A 24,038-nucleotide genomic window follows, 5' to 3' on the forward strand; every position below is an offset into this window, starting at 1 on the left:
TGCAACCAGCGGCTCACTCCACCCCTCCCTTTTGAAGCACTACGGTGGCTGTTGTCACGTTTTTGCTTCTTTGCTGAAGGAGATAACGTATTTATGAAACACTCTCTGTAGAGCAGTTTGTCCTTTTAGGGCTACTGTAGAAACAACATGGAGAATTCCATTTAAGGGGACCCGTGGTGTATGTAGATAGAAATAGCTCATTCTAAGATAATAAAAACATAGCGCTTCATTGTGTAAGGTCTTTATACACCTCTGAACACATAGTTATGTATATTATATTGCATTTCTGTCAAAAGATACTCCAAAAAATTATATTTAATGTACACTTTAAAATATTCCCTATTGCTTAAAGGTGGGCGATTTCTCTTAGCCGTTGTTGATGTTCAAATCACCAAAACAAACACACCCCTACCCCCATCTTTCGCTTTCGTCAGCGCTCGGCTCGGCTAATGTCCGTCCTGTGCATTGTGCACCTTACTGTGCACCTTACTGCTGATTGGCTACAAGGTTGTTTTGGTACTCGGCCCGACACAGTTGTCTAAAGCGTAATTCGGAAATCGGTCACTCTGCCTTTAACTGGTTAAGATACATGAAGTATTGTTTTTGTCCTTTTCCTTTATTGAAAAACTCGTCATGTATTTATCTCTGCTTCAATTTCAGATCCCGTTCTCACTGGTGCAGTTCCCTCTCTGGGAGTACCTGAAGGTATCATTTCAATTTTTACTCTTTCATTCTTTCGCATTCTCTCATTCTGCTCTAATTTTGCCCCATAACATCACTGTAACGAAGGAATAATGACCCCTTAATGCTCTGACACATTTACAACTCACGTTGACTCTGTATCTGTTAATAACGCTCTTTTCAGGCAATCTCAAATTGACGGCCCATTTTATTGGTCGCCCTCACCGACGGTTAAACCGAATGGTAATTTCTCACAGCCAACTATCTATTTCCCTCTTCATTGTCTGGTCTGTGTCACATAAAAATCTAGTTTCTGAGCATGACATCATGTCTCTGGGTCGAGAGCAGAAAATTCCATTAGCGATCTTGGCCTAGCGACCGGAGCGGAGCAAAGTAGGACAGGCATTGGAGGACAATAGCACGTGCAGCTGTGAGGGAGCGTTAACCGCCATTCCCTGCAGTAATAAGAAGCGTCATTCACGGCCGCCCCTTTGTGACACGTTCAAAGGCATTCTCTCACTCCTCTGTTTCTTCTGTTTTTTTTCACCCCGTCCGGCCATCTGTGCAGAGCCGTTGGAATGTGAGAATCTTTGCTAAACTGTTTTTCTTTGAAAAGGAAGAAAGCCTCCATGAGACAATGCCACAGGATGCCAGCGTTCGCTTCATACAGCTGCGTTGCTTCATTCAGCGTTTCCCAGAATTCCACGTTCACTTTTGAAAGACCATGGAAACAGGTTTTGTCCCGTGGCAAAAAAGCTGCTTTTCTCGGTGTCGTCCTTCATTTCACACAGCAACTTTCACTGCTGAATTGCTCTTTATACTGACATCCTTGTGTCTGTGTGTGTTTTCTGCCTGTCACTTTAAGAGATCTTAAAACAGCGGAATAGTCCTGCAAGCGGTGCATTAGAAAAGTGTAAAACGCCGTAGCAGAGGGATTCAGAATTTAGTTCCATATGCTTTATTTCTAACCACAATGCACTTGTGTGGTCTCTTTTTTTCGCTTGAAAATTATTCCTTAAAGGGGTAATTTGGCCAAAAATGATTTTATTACAAACCTGTATGAGTTTCTTTCTTCTGCAGAACACAAAAGAAGATATTTTGAAGAACGTTGGTTACCACACAACACTGGCCCCCATTGACTTCCATTGTTTGGACACAAAACCACTGAGACATTTCTCAAAATATCTTCTTTTGTGTTCCAGAAGAAAGAGTCAGGTTCTGGATGACATGAGGGTAAATAGGCCTAAACGATGACAAATTTTTCATTTTGACTGAACTGTTCTTTAAAGATCTTGTGAGTTATGTACAGTAGATGGACTGTAATGCTGGCAATTGTGTATTCTTCACCAATCCAACCAGATTGATGGAAATTCATTTTGCATGATTTAACGAAAGCTAAGCAAATCTGACCTTTTGTACAAATTTCCTAGCAAAAATCAACCTGGAAATGTTAAAGGTACAGTAGCAAACACCCAATGTAAAGTGCAGAAAGAGGACAGATGCGTTCGTATGAAACTGAATTAGTACTGTTTTGGGTGCGTTAAACCCCGGCAAACACTTCAAGTCGACTTCAGGGAAAAAATAATATGAAGAAATGTATGTGGCCCTTTAATTCTGTGTGTGTGGGCTGACTCATGTGCATGTTTTTAGTTTTGAGCACAACGTCTGGTGTATTGTTAAAGCGGGCCACACAGAATCCACAAAATAACCCAATTCTACAATCCTCGCAAGCGTTTAGTGTCAGGAAAACCAAACCCTTAGGATCACCAAACCACTTCTCAAGTCATTCGCACCAAAAACAACTTAAGCCCCGGCATCTGAGCGGCAGGCCGAACTAAACCATCTGTTCTCTTCAGCGTATCCCGCAATTCCCAAAGTTTATCTACTAACAATCCCCTAAACTCACTGCTGCTCTGTTACAAAACCACCAGCAGCTGTGTCATTACATCACCCGGCCATTTTTTCCCACCGTGCCCACTCGACGTTTATGTGTCAGCGGATCAAACTTATTCTCGTGATTAAGTGCAAGTGTGCCACGAGTAAGTTGTAGTTTGGTTTAAGTAATGTAAGCGGATATTTGGAAGGTGGTGCGTTCCAAAAAGCATGCTAATAAATCTTAGGTTTACAGTTTAGTTACATTATTAAGAAAAAGAATCAAGCTAATGTGGGCTGTTAGGAATTGGGAAAATATTTCACAACCACCTGCATCTCTGCCCTTGCACGACCCCCTGAACAACCTGCTCCTTCAACCTCTCATCTAAGCTATCACACTACACCTTCGCTTCGATATCTTCAGTGGCTTTCAATAGCTGCCAGGGTCATATTAAACCCACTGTCACACAAGGCTGCCAATGGTCTGGCTCCGTGATTCTCACAGTCCTTTATTAAAAGCATATAACACAGCCGGGATGCTGAGATCGCTGTGTCAGTTTATCTCGCTTGACATCTTTCCACATGAATGCAATCCACCTGTTGAGGTCTAATGTAGAAATATCGCCATCAAAATGAGAACAGCAAATTCAACATCATACGTTATTGCATGATTATTTATAAGGCATACTTACAGTTTATTAGTCATGTATTATCCACACTGTAAGAAGTTTCCTGTAGAATTTACAGTAACATACTGTACAACTGTTTTACAGTAAAATACAGTTGTTATTACAGTTAAATACTGTGTAATTTGCACAGTAATCGCTAACAGTGCAATATGAACTAACAATGGGCATTATAGTTTAGTGTTGGCATTTATTTATGTTAATGTTAGTTAATGACAATACAATTATTAATGTTCATTGTGCATTAGCTAATGTTAACAAAGTTAAAACTTTTTATTTTAATAATTTATTAGTAAATGCTGAAATGAACTAAGCTTAATACATGCTGTATATGTATTGTTCACTTTTAGTTCATCTTAATTAATGCCTTAACTATTTTAAAAAATACAACTTGTCAAAATGACCATGATCGTAAGTTGAATGTTACAGGTGTGATTTTGTTGGATGGCACTGTGGTCCGTCCTTTTGTTTTGAGGTAAACTTGCTTCCAGTTTTCATTGAGTGTGACCGAGATGAATGGATGATCTCCAACACGGCGTTCTTTGATCCAAAAAACAAAGCCTGTCCCTTAATCTGACATCTAATGAAACACACATGATGTACTGATTTATAGGTTTGTGTTCTGGTGTACAGAGTTGGAGGGGATCATTCATAATTATTTCATGCTGTTCTTCAATTGTTTTCCTTTCTTAGCCATCAGATGCTCCTTGTCTGAGGCCGAAGGGGAACTCCAACAATTATCTGCATAATAACACCAATCGAAAACAACACCAGCACAACAAACAGGCACTGAAACCGAACCCCATTGTTAACACTTCAGTGGACGCATTCACATATTTCCCTTTAATTTACTGCATTCTTACCAACCCACTTCATCTCTTTAGACCTGCACTTAAACAACAATTAAATCCTAAAATTAGCACAAGTTGAGTCATTAAATGAGATGCTGTCAAACCCGTCCTATCTGAGGCTACAGATCACAACTCTACCTGCATATAGGTCGTCTTTTCTACAGTAGCTGTGTGTTACAAAATGCACACGGTATTCTGAGGCTTTATGTTTTCCAGACACAAATGTTGTTAAAAACTAAGATTTTTGGTCCGTGTCCAGTTTACTTAAGTTAATTCAACTCGTTTTTGTCACAACATGATTATTTCATGTTCAGTCTTGCAGTTTGAATAGCAGCATTGTGAAAAATCCCACATGCGTTGATGCATTGTTTGCTGCAGCTGCAGTTGCAGTGTTGAGAACATTTGAAAAAGTTCGTTTTGTCATTCTTTTTTCATGTTACTATTTTTCCCTTTCACTTTAACCCAGATTTTTTTGTCACAACATGATCTTTTCATGTTCAATCATCAAACTTGGTCCATTCAAGTTGGTACTACATGAATGATTTGTGTTTCCAGATTTCCAGTTCCCATCGTGCTTTGCATGAGACTGTATTAGTAAGTTAAGTTAGTGTTATATTATGTGTTTTTCAGTAAAGAGAAATACTTGTTGGTGTGTTAAATGTTCATTTATTTTGGGATTTTTTTATGCTTGTGCTTAAAGGGATACTCACCCACAACTGATGAACAGAATGAAATATATTTGGGACATCATTGAATACCATAGTAGGAAAAAAAAATGTTTCTCCTTTTTTCTGATAACAAAATGAGATATTTTGAAGAATATAGGAAAGCAAATAGTTCTGGGGCACTTTTGACTACCATTATCATTTTTCCTACTATGGTAGTCAATGATGTCCCAGAAATGTCAGTTGCTAACATCTTTGCAAACATATCTTTATTTTTGTTAAACAGAACAAAGACATTTATACAAGTTGGGGGGGGAGGTGTAATTCATGACAGAATTTTAATCTTTGGGTGGAATTAGTTATTCATTTATAACTAATTTCTGTTAACTTAATGTCTTGGAAACAATAAATGAAAAGTCACATTAAAAATATTTGAGTTAAGAACTCTACTCAAAATCTGAAAGTTAAAATTACGTTGATTTAACAAACGGAAAACTTCAGCATAAATAAATACTGAGTAAACTTTAATATGTGCAACCGACGTACATGTAAGTCCTGCTGATTTTTTATTGCATTAGGTAGGTTCAGTAACATTATGCTGGCTATGAGATGCCTTATATCATGTGCTTTGTGAACAGACCAATCCCAGAATTCACTCTAGTATTCTCAGTGAAAACTCATTTATATTGAGTTGATTATACAAATAAATGCATAAATGTGTCTTATGGTGTGAACATTTTTGAAAAAAAAAACTAACAATGAAGATAAATCTGGCTAAATATGAATATTAATAATACATCATAATATATTATTAACAGTTTTTTTGCTGTCACACCATAGGACACAACGTTATATTTGTCAACTACCCAAATACAGTAGACAGCGTAGTAGGTTGTGGAACAATATCTTGGCCTTCGCCAGCATCTCTCCTGTGCCGTGTAGAAACACTGTGCTCAACAAAATCGTCCATCTGTGACTCTCATCAAAGCTCGATATTGTTTTCCCTTCGTTTCTTGGAAAACTCTAAACCAACCTGTAAGAAAATGTTTCTTCCAGAAACTGAGTGTTCGCATGTGTGTACAATAGAATAATCTGGGACAGCGTTCTGCTGAGCTGGACTTCTCCATTTCTTTCTTTCAGACGTGTGGAAACGAGCCCATGACATCACACTGAAAGTGCGGACGTTAAGATGGCCGTTCTGCTCAATTCCCATACGCGCAAACCCAAGGGCTTTGTGTTGTTTTTTAAAACGTGGCTGATGAATGTAATAATCCCCAGTTCTCTCTCTCTCTAGACCGTGTGGTGGAGGAGCCAGGGGGGAACGCTGGACTCTTGGCAGGCAGCAGCGTGCGGAGCTGTTGCAGGTGTGTGGGATTAGCCTTACAGCGCTGAGGTCTGGGAAAGCAAGAGGAGGAGAAAGAGATAGTTGGGATGGAGTCCAATGCCAGGAATATCCAAACTTTACCCAGTCACATTCTTGTATAATTCCACACAGGTCAAGATGGTCAGGTTGTTCACCAGCTGGTGCGCATAGACCGACCGATACAGAAACGAAAAGCGTACCATCATCCCCCCTTCCCTCACTGACCTCTTGTTGCCATCGGACTCTCTGTAACTTTCATAGCTGTTGTCAGCAGTCATTGAGTTTACCGAGTCCAAACTAGGTCCAAGCTTATCCTGTGGGACAGCAAATCTGGCCCAGGGGCCCTCGCAGCTGTCTAACTCCCCAGTCACCACGCTTGCTGGAAAACATCTCAGGCCAGGATCATAATTTACCATAGTTCTTACCAGGTCTTGAAACTGCAGGGACTAGGACACTTCACCCGGGGAAAGGAACATGGCCGTGTGCCACGCCACCTGGAGAGAAGCCTTGGAATCGATTTGTGTGCACACATGTGCTGCTCCGCCACAGATGTATTGATTTAGGTGGATTGCAGTTGTTAGCCGCATTGTGAAACAGCACGCAAACAAATGTGTATTGTGATGCGTTGTGTCGCTGATGGTGCGGTTTGCTGCAGCTGCGGCATTGGGAATATTTGAAAACGTTGCTATTTGTTACTATTGTGTGCTTTCACTTTTAACCAGACAAAATGTTCTGGGTTTAATAAAGTTAAGGTATCGTGACATGCTGTTGATTACCACTGAAAATCATTTAGAGATTAGCGTTTGAAATGAGTAAAAACGACGTGTACTTGCATGAAACCTATGGAGAAGACTATAACATTAAGGGACAGTTCACTCAAAAAATAAAATTCTGCCATCATTAATTCATCCTCATGCCGTTCAAATCTGTATGTGACTTACTGCTGTAAACAAAAAAGAAGATATTTTGAGAAATGTCTCTGTGGTTTTGTGTCCATATAATGCAGTCAATGTGGTTTGAACCAACATTCTTCAAAACATCTTCTTTTGTGTTCTGCAGAAAAAAGAAAGTCATACAGGTGTGGAATGAGTAAATTACGTAAGAATTTTCATATTTTGGATGAACTGTCCCTTTAAATGTGTTTACATGAAACTAGTAGGGATGTAACAATATTATCGATATTGTGTTATCGCAATGGCTAAATTCTTTCAATATTATCGTGGTCACATGACTGTATGAAACGATAGGTCTTCTGGGCCTAACAGAGAATGTTAGAAAAAATAATACTCAACTCAACTCAACTTTATTTATATAGCGCTTTTACAATTTTCATTGTTACAAAGCAGCTGTACATGAGACATATTGACTATAAGCAAAATAATTAAAGTTGTACCTGCAGAAACAAGAAAAGGTTGAAAACACAGAAGACAGACATACCCACATACAAAACACTCCACACACACAATATGCACACGTACTAACACACATAGACATAGAGACACACACACACACACGCATGCGCACGCACACACACACAACACACACACACGTACGTACACAGACAAGTACACACACACACGCTCAGTGAGAGCACACATTTAGGATAAAGGAGAGAGAAGCACAGGTCAAATATAACAGACTATAAATTCCTATATGCAATATTAATTAAGTAAAACTTTAAAATTCTAAAGCAGCCCCCCCGGTCAGGCAGATAGTGCAAAAACAGTATGCAAACGGTGGCGAGGAACCCAAAACTCTAATCGAGAAAAAAAACCTCAGGAGAACCCAGGCCCAACCAGGGGATTCCAGTTCCCCTCTGGCAAAAGCTGCTGCCTCTGCACAAGCTCCAGAGAGCTTGCACAACAAGGCTAAATAAAATAAATAAACTTAATAATAAAATAAATTATATTTTAAGATTATCATTAATAATCTAATAGCATTTGAAATTTTGTAATAGATGTCACCAGCCATAGATGTCCAGCTGGTGCAATTGTTTTATTTTATAAAACGGATTTTTAGGTCATTTGACCCATCTCATACTATAATCATAACTGTTGCTTAGAGGTACGAGTTAGAGGATAAAGAAAATAGGATGCTTATGGCACGTTTCCAAGTCATCATTTGTCATTTTAAACATTGCAATAAATATTGTACCGTGGACTTTATACCGAGGTATTATCGTACAGTGAGAGTTTTATATTGTTACATCCGTAGAAACTAGCATAATAGAATTATACAGTCTCACCGCTAAAATAATAATTTGGACAACTTCAAAGCAAAAACACATTTTTTATGGAAAAAATGAACAGTGCTTTAACAAAAAAAGCACATTTCCACTTTTAAAGCCTCCGAAAGGCTTTCCCCCATAGACTTCCATTGTAAGCATGTTACTGTACACATGATTTCTGTTTATTTTTACAAACTGATAGACGAATCTGAATTATTGTCTGTTAATCGTCAACGTGCCACAGATGTTCTCGATAGAGCTTAAACCCAGAACATTCCTCTAAGGACACATCATTTGTGCTCCAGGGATCATTTAATCGGCTGTTAGTCCAGTGAAATTGGGCATTATGGAGGAGTTTATTCCATCTTAGGGCACAGCATGTTTACAACTCGTGGCTATTGTTTCTCTGATCATTTCTACAGAGGAGTGAAAGTCATTTATCAGCGTCCTATGTTTTTTTTTTGTCCAGGTGGGGTAGCAGCATTCGTCACAACTCCGCTAGATGTGGCAAAGACTTGGATAATGTTGGCCAAGGTAAGACGCTGGGACTGTTATTTAATTTCTCTATCTCCCAATGCCTCCCAGATGGAGAGCAAGGTGAACAAACAAACAGCCTAATGTAGACAAACCCCACAGAAGCGAGAGAGAATGCAGAGGAAGAAAATCCTCAAGTAGAGACACACAGCTTGATCCAATCGCAGGGTCAGCCAGGGACGCTACTGACGCACAAATGTGTCCAGTCAAGACTCAAAGCAGACAGTCCTGTGTATGTGCATGTTAGATGTCAGAAGACATTTGTATATTCAAGAGTAATTTTCATTTGTCTGTGGATGAGACTGCACTTTAGAGCTCCAGGTTACAGACTGTGTAGCCATTTTTAGCTTTTGCATCCTTAAAAGGGGAACACATTGTTAGTATGGCAAGGTAACGGGCATTGTGAAGATAATAGCCTCTAGAAGTCATGTTATGAGTGAAGCACAATCTCCAGAGGTGGTTTTGTTTTAGAGGGATCTGGGTTTGTTTGGAGCTTTCAGATATGGGCCAAAACTATTGAACACACGTTTAATACACACCCATTAAAAATATTGCCTCACGAAAGTATGGTACACTCATATTTTGAATGTGATTTATAGGCAAAAAAAGGAAACCCAAAATAAACCAAATGAAAGATGTAGTTGACTGATTTTATTTATTAAAAAAAATTAAATAGTTATGGTAATAATATTATTATTGTGTTGGCCACAATAACCATGTAATAAAAATATGATTATATGTGTTTTATATCAGTTTTTATACAAAAATAAAACAGATCAAATTGCATACAAAAAGTATGCTATACGTAAAATAAACATAAAAAACAAAACAAAAAGGAAGACGTAAAATACTGAAAAATGACTTTAAATATGTTTATTTGTTATTTTCTCATGGGCTTCTCGAAGTTACAACCCATTATGTTCTCGGAAAAACAATGAAATTTACTCAAGATCCACACGATAAAGGTCTTAAATGTCCCAGAAATATCAATAACTCGTTTTCGACCAAAAATAAAGTTACTGCCTTTTGCCTTTGTAGGGCAGAATAGGTTACACATTTGGTATTTTTAAATTGATACTGATATTGGAAAGTGATACTGTGGTAATATACAATTTAAAACACAAATCTTCCTTCATAGTTAAATCAGACCTTTTATTACAGCTATGGTGATCATGTTTCATCAACATTTTTCATGATACTGGTTAAAAGTCGCAATTCGCAATTAATAAGCAAGATACTGTATATAATAACATATATTTCATCTGTGGAAGTCTCAAAATAAAATCACAAAATGTTAATCCAATCATTTCATTCGGTCCTACATGACAGTCAGTATGTATTTGCATAACTCTGTTCACTCTCTGCTTGAGCACAAATAACAAGTTAACAAAACATTTATCAAAAATCCATTCAGAAAATTACACTTAGACGGAAAATGCTAACTCGCTTCTGGGGTTTGCATAAAAAATACGTAATTTCTGAAGTACTCTATTGTCATGAGGAGGCGGGGCTTTGGCGATAGCTCTGCTTTCAAAACTAGCTTGCTAATGCTAGCATAACAACTAACATGATGCTACACTGCTATGTAAAGGTCTGCTGATCATAACAGAGGTTTTTTACATATGCAAGTCTTACAGCTACAGTACCAGTATCAGTATCAGTTAGCTTTTTTGCGTAAATCATAAATCATAAAATACCACAAACGAGTCGAACATGGCCATTTTAAGAGGTACTTTCAGAGTTAGCGAGAAAGTAAGGCGGCTATGTGTGTTGGAATGAGTGAAGGATGTTTTTTGCACCTGTCTCCTCTCAGTATCGGCTGACAGACTGATGTGTTTTGGCAGTGGAGGTGTCACGCTTCAGGTCATTACTTAAGGTTGCCTTGTGTTTGTCCAAAAATTTGACCAATTAAAGATATAGAGACCTTGTTTTTAGGCAAGTCGGCTGTACTTTTGCGTGCGCTTGTGTGTTTTGGCCAACAGACGCTCCAGGCTGTTATCCAAGCCCTGTGGGGAGCTGCTCAGTGTGTACTGGGCTGCTCAGTGTACAAGCAACCGAACAGTTCAGAAACTGTAAAATATGATAAATGAACCCAGTCTAAATTTAGAGCTGTGAAAATGTTTTCCGCCGTCTGAACAGCAATTCGAAAAAGCGATCTCTTGGGGAGCTTAACTGAAAAATGTGCGTACCTGTGCACAACTTGCAATGCCGGTTGTCCTGGATGGTTGCCTGGACGTTGTTTTAAGGTTGCTTAAGATTGTTATAACGTTTTATAAGCATCTAAAATGTGTTTTTCATCTTTAAGATGATTACTTACTGGTCCATGTCAAAAAAGCCCACAACTTTAAATATTCTGGTACCTAGAATGGGCTCATGTACCTCCATGTACCTTCATGTCTTCAATGCAAATGTAACAAACTTGATGACTTAAAGGAGCAGTAGCACAATTGATGTAGTACAGTCCTCACATGATGTTGCAGGATCAGGTACACGCTGACGTTAAAAATAAAACCACAAGCACGAGTTATAGTGTTGCATTCCTTTCTAAGCGCCACTTATTTAGCCACAGATTTCCAACCGTATGTTTATAGACTGCATTGGAAAAACTACTTCCCACATTCACACAGCAACGTGTATGTGGTTCTTAATAGGCAGTTGTAACGTTAACTCCATTTGACAGTTCGCTGTTTCAAAGACAGTGCTGCAGGTTTATAAAAGAGAAACCGTAAATATGTGTGGAAAGGGCCGGGTGGAGTAAACCAGCGATGGAATGGGAGAAAGACAGAACACACAGTGTGTTTGACAGGCTGATAAAGACAGATAATCCATCATACCTGTGTTTTGCATCTCTTTGTCAGGCCGGGACGAGCACCGCTAGTGGAAACATCCCTCTGGTTTTGTATGAGGTGTGGAGAAGCAGAGGAATACCTGGGTGAGTGTGAATTACTGTGGATTGCTTCTGACACTGCATTCCTCCTTCAACCTGAGCGAGTTTGTTCATTCGTGACATTCATTTTTTATAGTCATCTCCTATAAGTCACCATGTCTGTTTATAATCAATGCTGCTTTCTTCTGGAATTCTTTTTAAAACTGTGATGGATTTTTGCAATTAACTCATATCATAGAGGTGATTTTTGAACTGAAATGCTTTCATTGGTCAAGCAAATTGTTCCCATCTTATGTGCAGCAGGTTGGGATTTTCTCAGAAATATATTTAAGACAAGCAACAAGTGTATTGAGCTTAAAGAGATAGTTACCTGAAAATGAAGAATTTTGAAGAGCGTTTGTAACTGAACAACGGCGGTACCCATTCACTTGCATTGGTTTAGTGTCCATACAATAGAAGTCAATGGGTACCACCATTGTTCCGTTACCAACGGTCTTCAAAATATCTTCTTTTGTGTACTGCGGAAGAAAGTTACACAGGTTTGAAATGACAAGAGGGTGAATGAACGATGACAGAATTTTCATTTTTGGGCGAACTGTCCCTTAGGGTTATACACAAAGTAAACTTTAAACCTATCCTATATTGCAATTCTCAGAGAACAAGGGCCCGTAAAAGAAAACAAAAAGCAGGAAAGGGGCTCGGCCACGCTTGCATAAGGCCGAGGGAAACTGCTGCATGCCTTGTACAAATTGGCCGGGTTTAAAGCTGTAATTACTGTAATGGCTCCAATTGCAGACCAGAGAAGCCTGAAAGTGCTTCCATGTGTGGCAGGGCTCCGTGCAGCCCTTCTAACTACACCAAACCAAAACAACAGCAATCAAGAGCGCTGTGTGCCCGTGGTCTAAACCTATTCTTAACTTTGAAGTGCCGCTACAAAGAATCCCAGCCTGGAGATGCAAACAGTAGGCTTTGCTAAGTAGGATTGTACAGCCTACGGACAGAGTCATGTTAGCGATGTTAGCAGGATTTGGGAATTAGAAACAGTACAGTATCTTAATACGTAAGATCTCTAGTTGCACTAAAAGCAGGTCGAGTTTTGATTATTCATTAGGAATGTTCCAATGGTATACGGCCTGTCTCTGTTCAGTTCGACATTTGGAAAGAACAGTCGTAAATGTACTTTAGCAAGTGTGTCTTATTTATAGAGTCATTATTAGAGGTGATTAGTCCCAGCTGCCGATGACTGACTGCCTATCACGGCTGACCTGGGTGATGATGTCACAGTGAGTCAGCAGCACATTGTGACATAGGGGCTGTTTCTCATGTTTAAGCAGGTTGCTGAAGATTCGTGGTTAGCTAGCAAGATAATACACTGACCAAAATTATAAACGCATCACTTTTGTTTTTGCCCCCATTTTTCATGAGCTGAACTCAAAGATCTAAGACTTTTTCTATGTACACAAAAGTCCTATCTCTCTCAAATATTGTTCACAAATCTGTCTAAATCTGTGTTAGTGAGCACTTCTCCTTTGCCGAGATAATCCATCCACCTCACAGGTGTGGCGTATCAAGATGCTGATTAGACAGCATGATTATTGCACAGGTGTGCCTTAGGCTGGCCACAATAAAAGGCCACTCTAAAATGTGCAGTTTTATCACACAGCACAATGCCACAGATGTTGCAAGTTTTGAGGGAGCGTGCAATTGGCATGCTGACTGCAGGAATGTCCACCAGAGCTGTTGCCCGTGAATTGAATGTTCATTTCTCTACCATAAGCCGTCTCCAAAGGCGTTTCAGAGAATTTGGCAGTACATCCAACCGGCTTCACAACCGCAGACCACGTGTAACCATCGTCACCTCCAAGATCGTCTGAGACCAGCCACCCAGACAGCTGCTGCAACAATCGGTTCGCATAACCAAAGAATTTCTGCACAAACTGTCAGAAACCGTCTCAGGGAAGCTCATCTGCATGCTCGTCGTCCTCATCGGGGTCTCGACCTGACTGCAGTTCGTCGTCGTAACCGACTTGAGTGGGAAAATGCTCACATTCGATGGCGTCTGGCACTTTGGGGAGATGTTCTCTTCACGGATGAATCCCGGTTTTCACTGTACAGGGCAGATGGCAGACAAGTGTGTATGGCGTCGTGTGGGTGAGCCATAACCCTAACCCAGCCATTGAAGAGGAGTGGACCAACATTCCACAGGCCACAATCAATAACCTGATCAACTCTATGCGAAGGAGATGTGTTGCACTGTGTGAGGCAAATGGTGATCACACCAGATACTGACTGGTTTTCGGACCCCACCAGATCCCCCAATACAGTAAAACTGCACATTTTAGAGTGGCCTTTTATTGTGGCCAGCCTAAGGCACACCTGTGCAATAATCATGCTGTCTAATCAAAAAATTCGTTCCAGGACGTGCGTGTTTGCTTATCAGTCCACACACACATGCTCGCTCTGACATGGCATGTCTCTGTAAAACACATGATCCCTGCTGAAACGGCAAGTTCTGCGAATCGCTGGAATAGTCCAGAGATCCTTGACATGTTTGGCACCTTGTACAGCTTTGCAGTTGACAAAATTGATGTATTAGTGGTTGCACCCCCTGTGACCTTATTTCTAATTTTAGGACCACCCCACCCCCTTTCCGAACACTATTATCGCCCACAGGTGTGATACACTACAGTCCTGGAAAGGCTGGTATATTGATACAGGGGTAGAATAAATTTGCTATGCGGCAAGAACAGGACCAAATAGACTGAAAGAGAAAAACAGGAGGCTGAGAAGAAAGAGAAAGAAGAAAGAGTGGGAGTGGATGAGAAAGAACACAAGAGAGTTTTTTTGTGGAGCGAGGTGGGGTAGGGGGGTGGGTGCAGGGTTACTGGAAGCTTGAGGGACGTGTGTGGATGTCATCTGGTCATCAGTCATGCGGAGAGCCCCCCAGGGGCCAGCGCTTATACCAAAAGCAGCTGTGTGGAAAAGAGCCTTAGGAGACTACAGTACTTTCATGGCCTGTCGCATCCCTCCGACCTCTCCAACATCAACAACCCCTGCGCTGCACATTGCTCTTCAAACGCTCCCTTATCTGTCAAACAACACTGTCAGATGAGAAATATTGAACACTCGTTTCATCAAGCATAGTTAATGTTTCTTTTTATGCCTCTCTGTGAATTTTATTCATGGAGATCAGATCCATGCTGATATTGCAGTATTGTTTTCAAGTTGAATTTAATGCATTAGTTGATTTTATAGACATTGAAAATGTAGTAATGCCATGATTGTGTGAGGAAAATATTATTTTGTATTGACTTGAATGTCTAAACAATGCTTAGTTATCTGCCCGAATGCAAATATTCATAGTGTGTATGTGATTTGTTATTGATTTAACACTGCAGAAAGTTAATTCTTTACTTTTCTGTCTTGTTTTGCAGTACATCTTAAAACTCCTAAATCAAGAGACATTTTCTTCAGAAGCAAAATGACCTAAGATATAAAGTGTTGTTTTCTAAATAACAGTAATCAAAATTGTGTTTCTGCTTAAAATGATGGAATGAAAAATAAACTTGCATTGAGTTTTGCCTCTTTATTAAGTGCGAAATTTAAAATCGTTTTTCCTACCCCATTGTTTTAAGCATAACTAATGTTATAAATTATTTTTAAAAAATGTTTATTTTATTAGGCAATATCTCAGGTTACTTTTTTGTCAAGTAAATGGATGTTGATTTAAACATATTGGATATTTGTACTGCAAAACAAGACAAAAGTACACTTAAGAAATTCATTTTTTATTGCAGTAAATGAATCAGAATATCCATTATTAATTCATTTTAAAAATCAATTCATAGCCTTGTCTTAAAGTAATAGTTCACCCCAAAATGACACTTCTATCATTATTTGCTCACCCACCCACATTAGAAACCTGTATGATTTTCTTCTGCAGAACGCAAAAGAAGATATTTTGAAGAATGTTGGTAACCAAACAACATTGACCCCCCCCATTGAGTTCCGTTGTATACGAAAGAATCATATACAGGTTCTGAATGACATGAGGAAAAAAATGTGTTTTTCTTTTTGGGTGAACTGTACCTTTAAGAAAACAGCATAAAATGTAGAATTCCTTTTTACAGATTCTCAGCAATACTCGCATTAATTGCTAATGATGTAAAAACACAATCATTTCTACCTCTCGCTTTTATCTGTTTCATGATGTGTAAAGACTGTTCGCTGGCACCATCCCCAGAATGACGTTCATCAGCATGGGTGGTTTCATCTTCCTCGGAGCGTATGAGAAAGTGCGCCGTACGCTTATATAAGTGCCATCTCCACAAAACAAGGAGGCCGGACTCATTCTAGCAGAATCAGCAAAACAACAGTCTGATATCAGAAGCAAAATGTAAAGCAGCTCTACAGTTGAGCGAGAGGTTAGTCAGCTCTGCGGTGGTAAAGCTCTCTGTCCCGGTTTGAACTGGTGGTCTTGAGGGGCACAGCTAGGACACCTGGTGCCTGGATAAAAAGATCACATAACACGTGGGTTTGCATTCCTGCTCAACAGTGCACAACATATTGAGTTTAACTGCCGGAATTCCAGTTCTTCAACAACGGATCATGTTGAAACTTAAATGTCTTGTTTGCATTGGATATATGAAAGCCTGTGGACTTCTTTTGTATTTCTTATGCAATAAAGTGGTTTTACAAAACATGAATGTCCAGGTTTAATCTCAAGACCCTGTCTGATTTATAAATGTGAGTTGAGAACACACAGACACATGCACACAGTCAGGCAGAATGCATTAGCTGGACAGATTAGTCCACAGGTGTGAAGGTTTGTCAGAGCTGTCATGAAGCTCAAAGCACAAGAACAATACTCAACAGTCGACTGTTTTTGCCCTGTGGGCTCTCAGTCAACAGCTACCTTTCACCGGTATGTGCTTGCTTTCCAAACACAGTTAGATAATGGAGAAAGATGAGTGAGGCTCAACAGATCACGCTTCTACACAGCTTTTAGATATAGCACTTTATAAATATAAAATGTAGTTTTAAAAATACGTCAGAAAAGAGCTACAGATTTAGCCTGAATTGAGGGACTTTGATTATTGCTAAACATTTCCCATGAAGAAAATGTTTATTTTGCTTAAAATAACTGCAGTAACAGCGCCGAAAAGTTGGGTTCGACAAATGCGAGCAACGGTACAATTGGAGTATAAATGAACAAAAAAGTGAGAATGTTTGCCTTTTAGATACGGTGTAGTGAGAGGTGTTACTTTCTAGGAGTTTTTCTTCAATCTTCAGTTTTCTGAGATAGCTTTAATAGCATCACCAGTGTAATAGTTAGTTTATAATCGGAATAAATTCAAGTAATCAGTCTTACCATTCATTTAGATGTTAAAAACTAGATGAAAAAGACATTTAGATTTCAGCGGCATAAGGTTACAACAGCTCAGCACTGTTTTGTCCCGTTTTCCTCAGCAAAATGTATTGATGTTATCCCAAGGAACAGGCAGTACACAATATCTTGCCAGTGTGGCATGCATATAGTGAAGATACATACTTATAAAGTACTCAGAAAACTATTCAAATATAATTGTCTGCTTTAAAAGTCGCATTTGGATTAAAGTGTCTGTCAAATGCACAAATGTAATTAAAAATGATCAATTATCTTAAGTTTTTATTGTTGTGTTAATTTGGTTATATAATATATGAAGAGTTTGTTTCCAAAATGAGATAACTCGAGTTTTAAAAAAAATTCAAATATCACGTTTTGTATTGTTATCGTGTTTTTATTATGTTAGTTAGCTGTATTTTGTTTAGTTATTATGACTTATATCAAAACAAACTAACTGCAGTTTGATTGATATTAATTGGAACGCACAATAAAAAACATGATTTTTGAAAAAAGTTGAGTTACGAGTTAACTAATTTTGGAACCAAACGCTTCATATCTAACACATGTAACTGCAGTTGTGTTGTTTTGGTTAAGTAATAGCAAACTAAATAAAAATCTCACTTTAGATCTTTGTTTATAAATTATAACGGTAATATATGTAGAACATGATAATTAATAATTACAATCATGAACTTTTGTAACTCTACAGAAAACAAGAACAATTGTGTAACTAATGCTTTAAAAATGTAATGGGACACCATTTTTAAAGGACGATCACTGCTTTAAAAAAAAACACAAGACCAAAGCGTGTAAAAGAAATCATGTGACTTTAATAAACACTTATCATTTTTGACACTTCAACAGTTTTAGCAATGTGGGTGTACAGCTGTGATTAGAGTTCAGTTCAATAAATTAAATGATCTGAAAGAGTATGACCACACACGTGTGTGAGCTAACAGGGTTTCTTCACAGAGCTGGATTACACAATCAGACAGCCAATCACAAAACTACTGCAGTCAATACAACAGTTTCAGTATTCAGGTATCATGTCAACCTTTTCTTGACAATTACAGTAATCCAACTTTACCCTAGGTTAGTAGAGATGTTTCACTATTTGTCCTAGAAATACAAACCTTGGCTGTCGACAAGAACCGGTTATTTGGTTTAGACTAACTAATAAAGACCGTATATAGCATTAGCTACTGAAGTCTTCACCAAAAACAATGAAAGATCGGCTGGTAAGGTGTTATAAAAAAGAAATATAGCTTATTCCCTTTACATCAAAACATTCTGTGCTTGTCCCGTTAAACCAGTTATTTAGAGATCTGCTCTTTCCCTTTAGTTTCCCTTCAGCTAGAAGTCACTTTTAGAACAAAACACTAGATATTATGTTTGGATGATATTCACATTGATTTGTTATTTCCCAAAATGTGTTATAAAAGGCAATCAAAAAGATTAAAGTTGACTTAAACATCACAGGTATCACAGGTGAATGCAGCAGCTTTAGATGGCATGTTTTATTGTTAATGGAGAGACAAACGGATTCTACATACTGGTCAACATATGCCTCATTATTAGTCTCAAAGTGCTTCTTTTATGCCAATATTTGTGTGTATTTGTACCATAATGGAGTTGAAAAATTCAATGCAATGCTCCTCTGTCATCAGACCAAAAACACAAATTCTTGGCTGTATTTCACGTGAAATACAATTCAAATCAAGAGAGAATAATGAACACAGTCATGCACTTTCAATAGTCTACCTGATATCTCCAAATCAGTTGTTTATCCAGTATTTCCAGTAAAAATACTGAAATATTTGTTTGTAAATATTTGAAAACGTAATCTAATTTGGCAGCAACTACAGGGACTCTATCTTGAATTGAGTTAATTTTTTTCTCACAGGTTTATGCTTTTAACAAGAAAATATTATTCGCCCGTGATTTGAGAAAAATAAACTTCAAATCAAAATACATTCTTTCAAAACAAGTCTTGCTATCAAACACACTTGTTTAAAGGATGTTAAAATGGTTTTACTGTAAAAGATTAAATTGACTGAGAAAACGTTTTTGCAATGTTTCACAATGCCATCCATGGACTCATTGTACGTGCATTTCTGAACAAACATTTCTTGTACCAGCAGTCTTATTTTTTGTGGTAACACACAGATCCTGTCAGTTTTCGCTAAAGTCTATGTATTGTGAATATTGAGTTTGTCTAAATGTCAAGTGCACGAAAAACTTTCTGTGAAAAAGTGAAGTGCACAGACAGATGTACAGATCACCCATGTTCTGCTCTCCCACAAGATCTTGTGGATACTTTGATCTTGCAATAAGGCACTGCTTATAAAACTGGGAAATTCAGAAAATAAAATATAACCACTCTGTTCTGACCATGCACCAAACAGAGTTCAGCACTCTTTTGTAAAAGTTATAGAATACATACATTCATATATATTTCTATATGAAAACTCTTATGTACAGTTCAAAGCCCAATGTTATGGCACTCTCATACATTTGCATGCGTCAAATGCAGGTCACATTTCTGAAGAGTGAAAGACGCCTCCCTGAGGAGGATTTATATCTATATACAACTTTAACGCTCATATGGGACGTCATCGTCCCATTTAAGCTTTGCCTTCAAACTCCGGACGCCCCGTTCTGCATTCAGATAAATGGGGTCAGCTTTGTGTGTGCCCCTCAGTATGAGGTAGCAGTTCTCAGTGCAAAAAAAAGATTCAAAAAACGAGGTGCGGTGTTAGTCACAGGCCCGCCCTTAAGGGTTCGCATTTGCTCAGGGCGGGATCTGTCGTGTACGCGTGCCCATTGGGTAACAGAGTCTGTGCGAGTTCAGACCCGAGGTCAAACTCTCCACCGGGCAAGAGCTTTACTGGCCGATGGTATTCCTCTTCAAGTGAGGGAGGTGTGTCTGACCTATTCACCAACAATCCTGAGAAAATGAAACAGAAAGTATTAAAAGGAAGTGCAGTCAGGCACATTCACATTTATGACACTTGAATCCAAAGTGACTTTCAATTCAGGGTGACGGATTTGAATGAGTTTTCCTGCTCACCTTTATGTTCATTGTACTGGTGTGATGCGGGTGTTATCGTCACCCTGTCGTGGTTGGTGGGAAAGATTGGCGTTTGGCTATCTTTCCTCACTCCGTTGGGTGTGCCGTTGCAGTGCACTTCGCCATTTTGACTGGAGAAAATTGCCGGTTGGTGCGTCTGCTGATACTCCAGACCTGAAGGGGGCGCTATCTCGTGAGCGAAGTAGTTACAGTGTTTGGAATAGTTGGTGCCATTTTCCAAGCAGTCTGTGCACATGACTGGACCATCATAACCTGGGTTGAAGTATGAGAGAAGGCACTTGTTAACCAATGATGTTTTATATGAAGATCTTTCAAGAAAATCTCACATGGATAGTGTACCATTATTCTCAATGCGTCCATTAGATTGAGATCCACCATTAGACTCCACTCGTATACACACGTCCTGCCTCTCTGATAAAGTGCCCTGCGAGGACAAGTAACTTGGGACATCAGGAGGGACGATAGTCTCATCTGCAAGAGGCAAAACCAAAAATGTTTGATAAAAGTCCTATACAAACAAATACTACAAACTAACCCAGCGTAAATATATACGCACCTGTGTTAACGCTGCACTCCTCACTCTTCTTCCTCGTCTGGTAAATAATACACACCCACACCAGTGATGTCACCACAATGCTGGTCACCACAGCGATAACGATGATCCCCACGGTAACAGTGCTGGGGCTGGAGAAGGGTGCACATTCTTCTTCAATGCGCTGGTAGATGTTTAGCTGGCAGTGAGCGCGCTCCGTGCCGAGCGTGTTGGACATGACGCACGTGTAACGTCCTGCGTCTTCTAAGGTGGTGCCGCGGATCACCAGGAGCTGGTTTCCAGGAGTGAAGTGGTGACGGTCGCTGGGTTGAAGTGGCTCATCCCCCTTCAGCCAGGTGATTCGAGGAGGTGGGCTGCCTAAAGCCTTGCACTGCAGTGCGACCGTCTCGCCCATCACCACGTTACGATCTTCCATTTCTTGCGCCAAGTGAGGGGTTTCTGAAGGAGGATAATAGGAATGGGTTTTAGAGTTCACAAATGAAAACACAACTGTTATTTTTTAGCATCACTCTTTGCCAAAATCATCTCTTGGTATTTTTTTAGCCAGCTTCTTCTTGAGGTCTCACCCTGGGATGCTTTTAACAACTGTATTGGCTGCTTTTTCTTGATTATTTGGTCATCCATTTAAAAAATAATATGTCACTTTTTAATGAAGAAAATAAATAGGTTGCCACAACTATATTTTTATCTTATATAAAATTTAATTTTAAACGTTTCAAGTTGCCAGTTATTAGGCCTTTTACATTATTACGCCCCGTTCAGACCGCCAGCGACACCCAGCAACAAAGCAAGGCGATGTCATTCGTTTCAATGGAGAGTCGGCGACAATGACTGTTGGCGAAAGGAAGTGGCCGTGTCTAGCGATGCTACAAAGTTGAGATTTGCTCAACTTTATGCAAATGATGAGCTACTTTTGGGAGCAACTCCCAATAGGAGTAAAGCAGCGGAGCTCACATCATCCGTCTCTTGTCAGCTACTGCAGGGATTGTTAATACATGTTACTAGAGCAACCAAAGCTAGGAACGACTTCTAATGACCTCGCTGGAGGTCTGAACGCACCTTTAAACGTCGACTCTAAAATAATGAGCACACATAGACCAAAGGCTCTGTTTCTGCCTTGCAATTACTCTGTTGAAACCAGAGCTCAGACACATTCAAAAATGCCACAGTGTTAGCCCCCTGCCCTCCCCCTAACCCATGTGATCTCTTTCCTGACCTTTCACCTTCAAACCAGAACATAAAGGCCCAGCTGCATCAGAAAACGACTCTTACGCAAAACTAAGCAGGGGTAGCAAAATTCCACATCTTTATAAACAAATCTGAATTCTATATCAGGAAAAATAAACTTGAAGGCATTAAAAAATGTACACTAGCACATTTGCCTTACCTAGAACCGTCAAGGTGACGTTAGCGGAGATCATACCGGCCGTGTTTTTGGCCGTGCAGCTGTACATGCCCATATCCTCAGGCTTAACGTCCATTATGAAGAAAACGTCATCGTCAGGCATCACGCGCATGCGGCGCTCTCGAGCGGCGGGGAAATCCGTACCACCATCTTTCTGCCACGCCACCTGCGGGGTCGGGTGTCCCTCCGCAGCGCACTCCAACCGCGCCTTCGTGCCTGTGCGGACGGTGATGTCACGCGGGGTCTTCACGAATGAAGGCAGCACTGTGGCGAAGCAATCAGATAAAGGTAAGTTAGTACAAGCGTGGTTTATTCCCATAATGTTGCTACATCAGCACCAGACAAGCCTGGCATTCACAGCTGTGACTAACTCAATTGGCGATGGGAAATGAGCTGATTTGGCCAGGCATGAAACCAAAAAATGCCTCTGGACAATCAATTTGCATCTGTTGCTCAAACTGACAGGGCATGTAATCCATGCGTACTGCTAACACAGAATAACACAGCATCAGAGCTCACGAATGTTCCAGATTTCGGTGGCAAGAAACACTGCTCGTTTAAAAACTAAATGAAGCATTAAAAACTGGGCAGTACTTGAATTCGGTTTCAAAGATCGTACAATTCACATAATGGAGAAAATGCGCCAAGCAATTATTTATAATGTTGCATGAGATTTGGATGCAACTGGTGCGATTTAAGCAAAAGAAATCAAATCATCTACCCAACTGAAAAATACGATAGTAAATATACAGGTCTGAGTAGACTGATCCTTTTAATCTAATTTACAATAAAAGTATATCATAAAAAACAAATGTACCGTTGACAGTGATGCGGGCCTTGTTAGAGTAGGAGGGGCCAAAGTGGTTACTGATGATGCACTGATAGCGCCCCTCATGATTGAAGGTGATGTGCCGAAGGTGAAGGATGGTGGTGTACTCCATCACTCCTCCGTCACTGGCCCTCACGTGGGCGAAGTTCTCTACCTCGGCTTGACGTAACGTCTCCTGGTCCTTGCGCCAGGTGAAGGTCATAGGCGAGCTACTGCTGCTTGCAGCCGTGCAGGTGAGACGCACGTCTTTCCCCAAAACTGCTGCCGTGTTAACAGGGTGAACTGTGATCTGAGGTTTTGGAAGGTCGTCTGGATGGAACCACAGGCATGTAAATATTTAAATTCACATCAGTTTGGTGGGCAGTATAGCGCCTGGCCCAAAGTTAACTTCGGGCCCGTGTTTGGTTATAATGTAACAATTTATTTTAGATTTCATTTACATTAAAATGTATTATATTAATATTGAATTGTATTTTAATTTAACACAATATTACGTAATAGCTTAATAATTTCATAAAATATTTAGACAAACAAATTAATGTAGCTTTATGAAATATGCAAGGTTATTATAGTTGAAACTATTTAAACATTTCTGTTAAAATCAAATAAATAAAAATCTGCCTGAATATTATTTGAGAAATGCTGCCTCAGCGATAAACTAAACTAACTAAAAATAAATTAAATGTATAGAGAAACTAAAAGTTTAACTAAAAAACAAACTTAAATAGAAAATAAAAATGATTCAAATAAATATTATGGCAGAAACACGTAACAAAATGGCCCAAAATTAAATACAAATTACCATTAAAAATGTTTTTTTTATTAAAGCTAATCGAAAATACTAATAAAACGACAATAAAAACAAAACTATAATAACTCTGGTATTATGTTGTTCAATTATGCCACCTAAAGCAGCAAAGTCTGTTTTTAAGAAAAGTACATTAAATCAAACTAGCAAATACTAAAGCAATATCAAGTTGTATTGTTTTTTCTTTTTTTAAATAATTT

General features: G+C 39.3%; 2 protein-coding genes across 4 annotated transcripts in view; one reads left to right on the forward strand and one right to left on the reverse strand.

The window, feature by feature from the left end:
• Positions 1-24,038, forward strand: part of slc25a26 (solute carrier family 25 member 26) — a 74,751-nt gene that overhangs the window by 25,835 nt on the left and 24,878 nt on the right. Inside the window, exons 6-10 of one of the 3 annotated variants that reach the window (XM_057361298.1) lie at positions 661-705; positions 6,050-6,119; positions 8,815-8,879; positions 11,738-11,811; positions 15,201-15,978. In XM_057361298.1, coding sequence (XP_057217281.1) covers positions 661-705; positions 6,050-6,119; positions 8,815-8,879; positions 11,738-11,811; positions 15,201-15,210 — 264 coding nt within the window. In that variant the 3' untranslated portion in view covers positions 15,211-15,978. The other 2 variants (XM_057361296.1, XM_057361297.1) reach the window with 2 other exon arrangements.
• Positions 17,964-24,038, reverse strand: part of lrig1 (leucine-rich repeats and immunoglobulin-like domains 1) — a 32,125-nt gene continuing 26,050 nt past the window's right edge. Inside the window, exons 13-18 of the mRNA XM_057361295.1 lie at positions 23,019-23,339; positions 22,184-22,465; positions 20,800-21,234; positions 20,583-20,714; positions 20,223-20,495; positions 17,964-20,099 (exon numbers count right to left, since the gene is read on the reverse strand). Of these exons, the coding sequence (XP_057217278.1) occupies positions 19,912-20,099; positions 20,223-20,495; positions 20,583-20,714; positions 20,800-21,234; positions 22,184-22,465; positions 23,019-23,339 (1,631 nt within the window). The 3' untranslated portion in view covers positions 17,964-19,911. The remainder of the gene's footprint in view (positions 20,100-20,222; positions 20,496-20,582; positions 20,715-20,799; positions 21,235-22,183; positions 22,466-23,018; positions 23,340-24,038) is intronic.

This window comes from Triplophysa rosa, linkage group LG20, assembly GCF_024868665.1.
Source record: "Triplophysa rosa linkage group LG20, Trosa_1v2, whole genome shotgun sequence".
Taxonomy (NCBI): Eukaryota; Metazoa; Chordata; class Actinopteri; order Cypriniformes; family Nemacheilidae; genus Triplophysa; species Triplophysa rosa.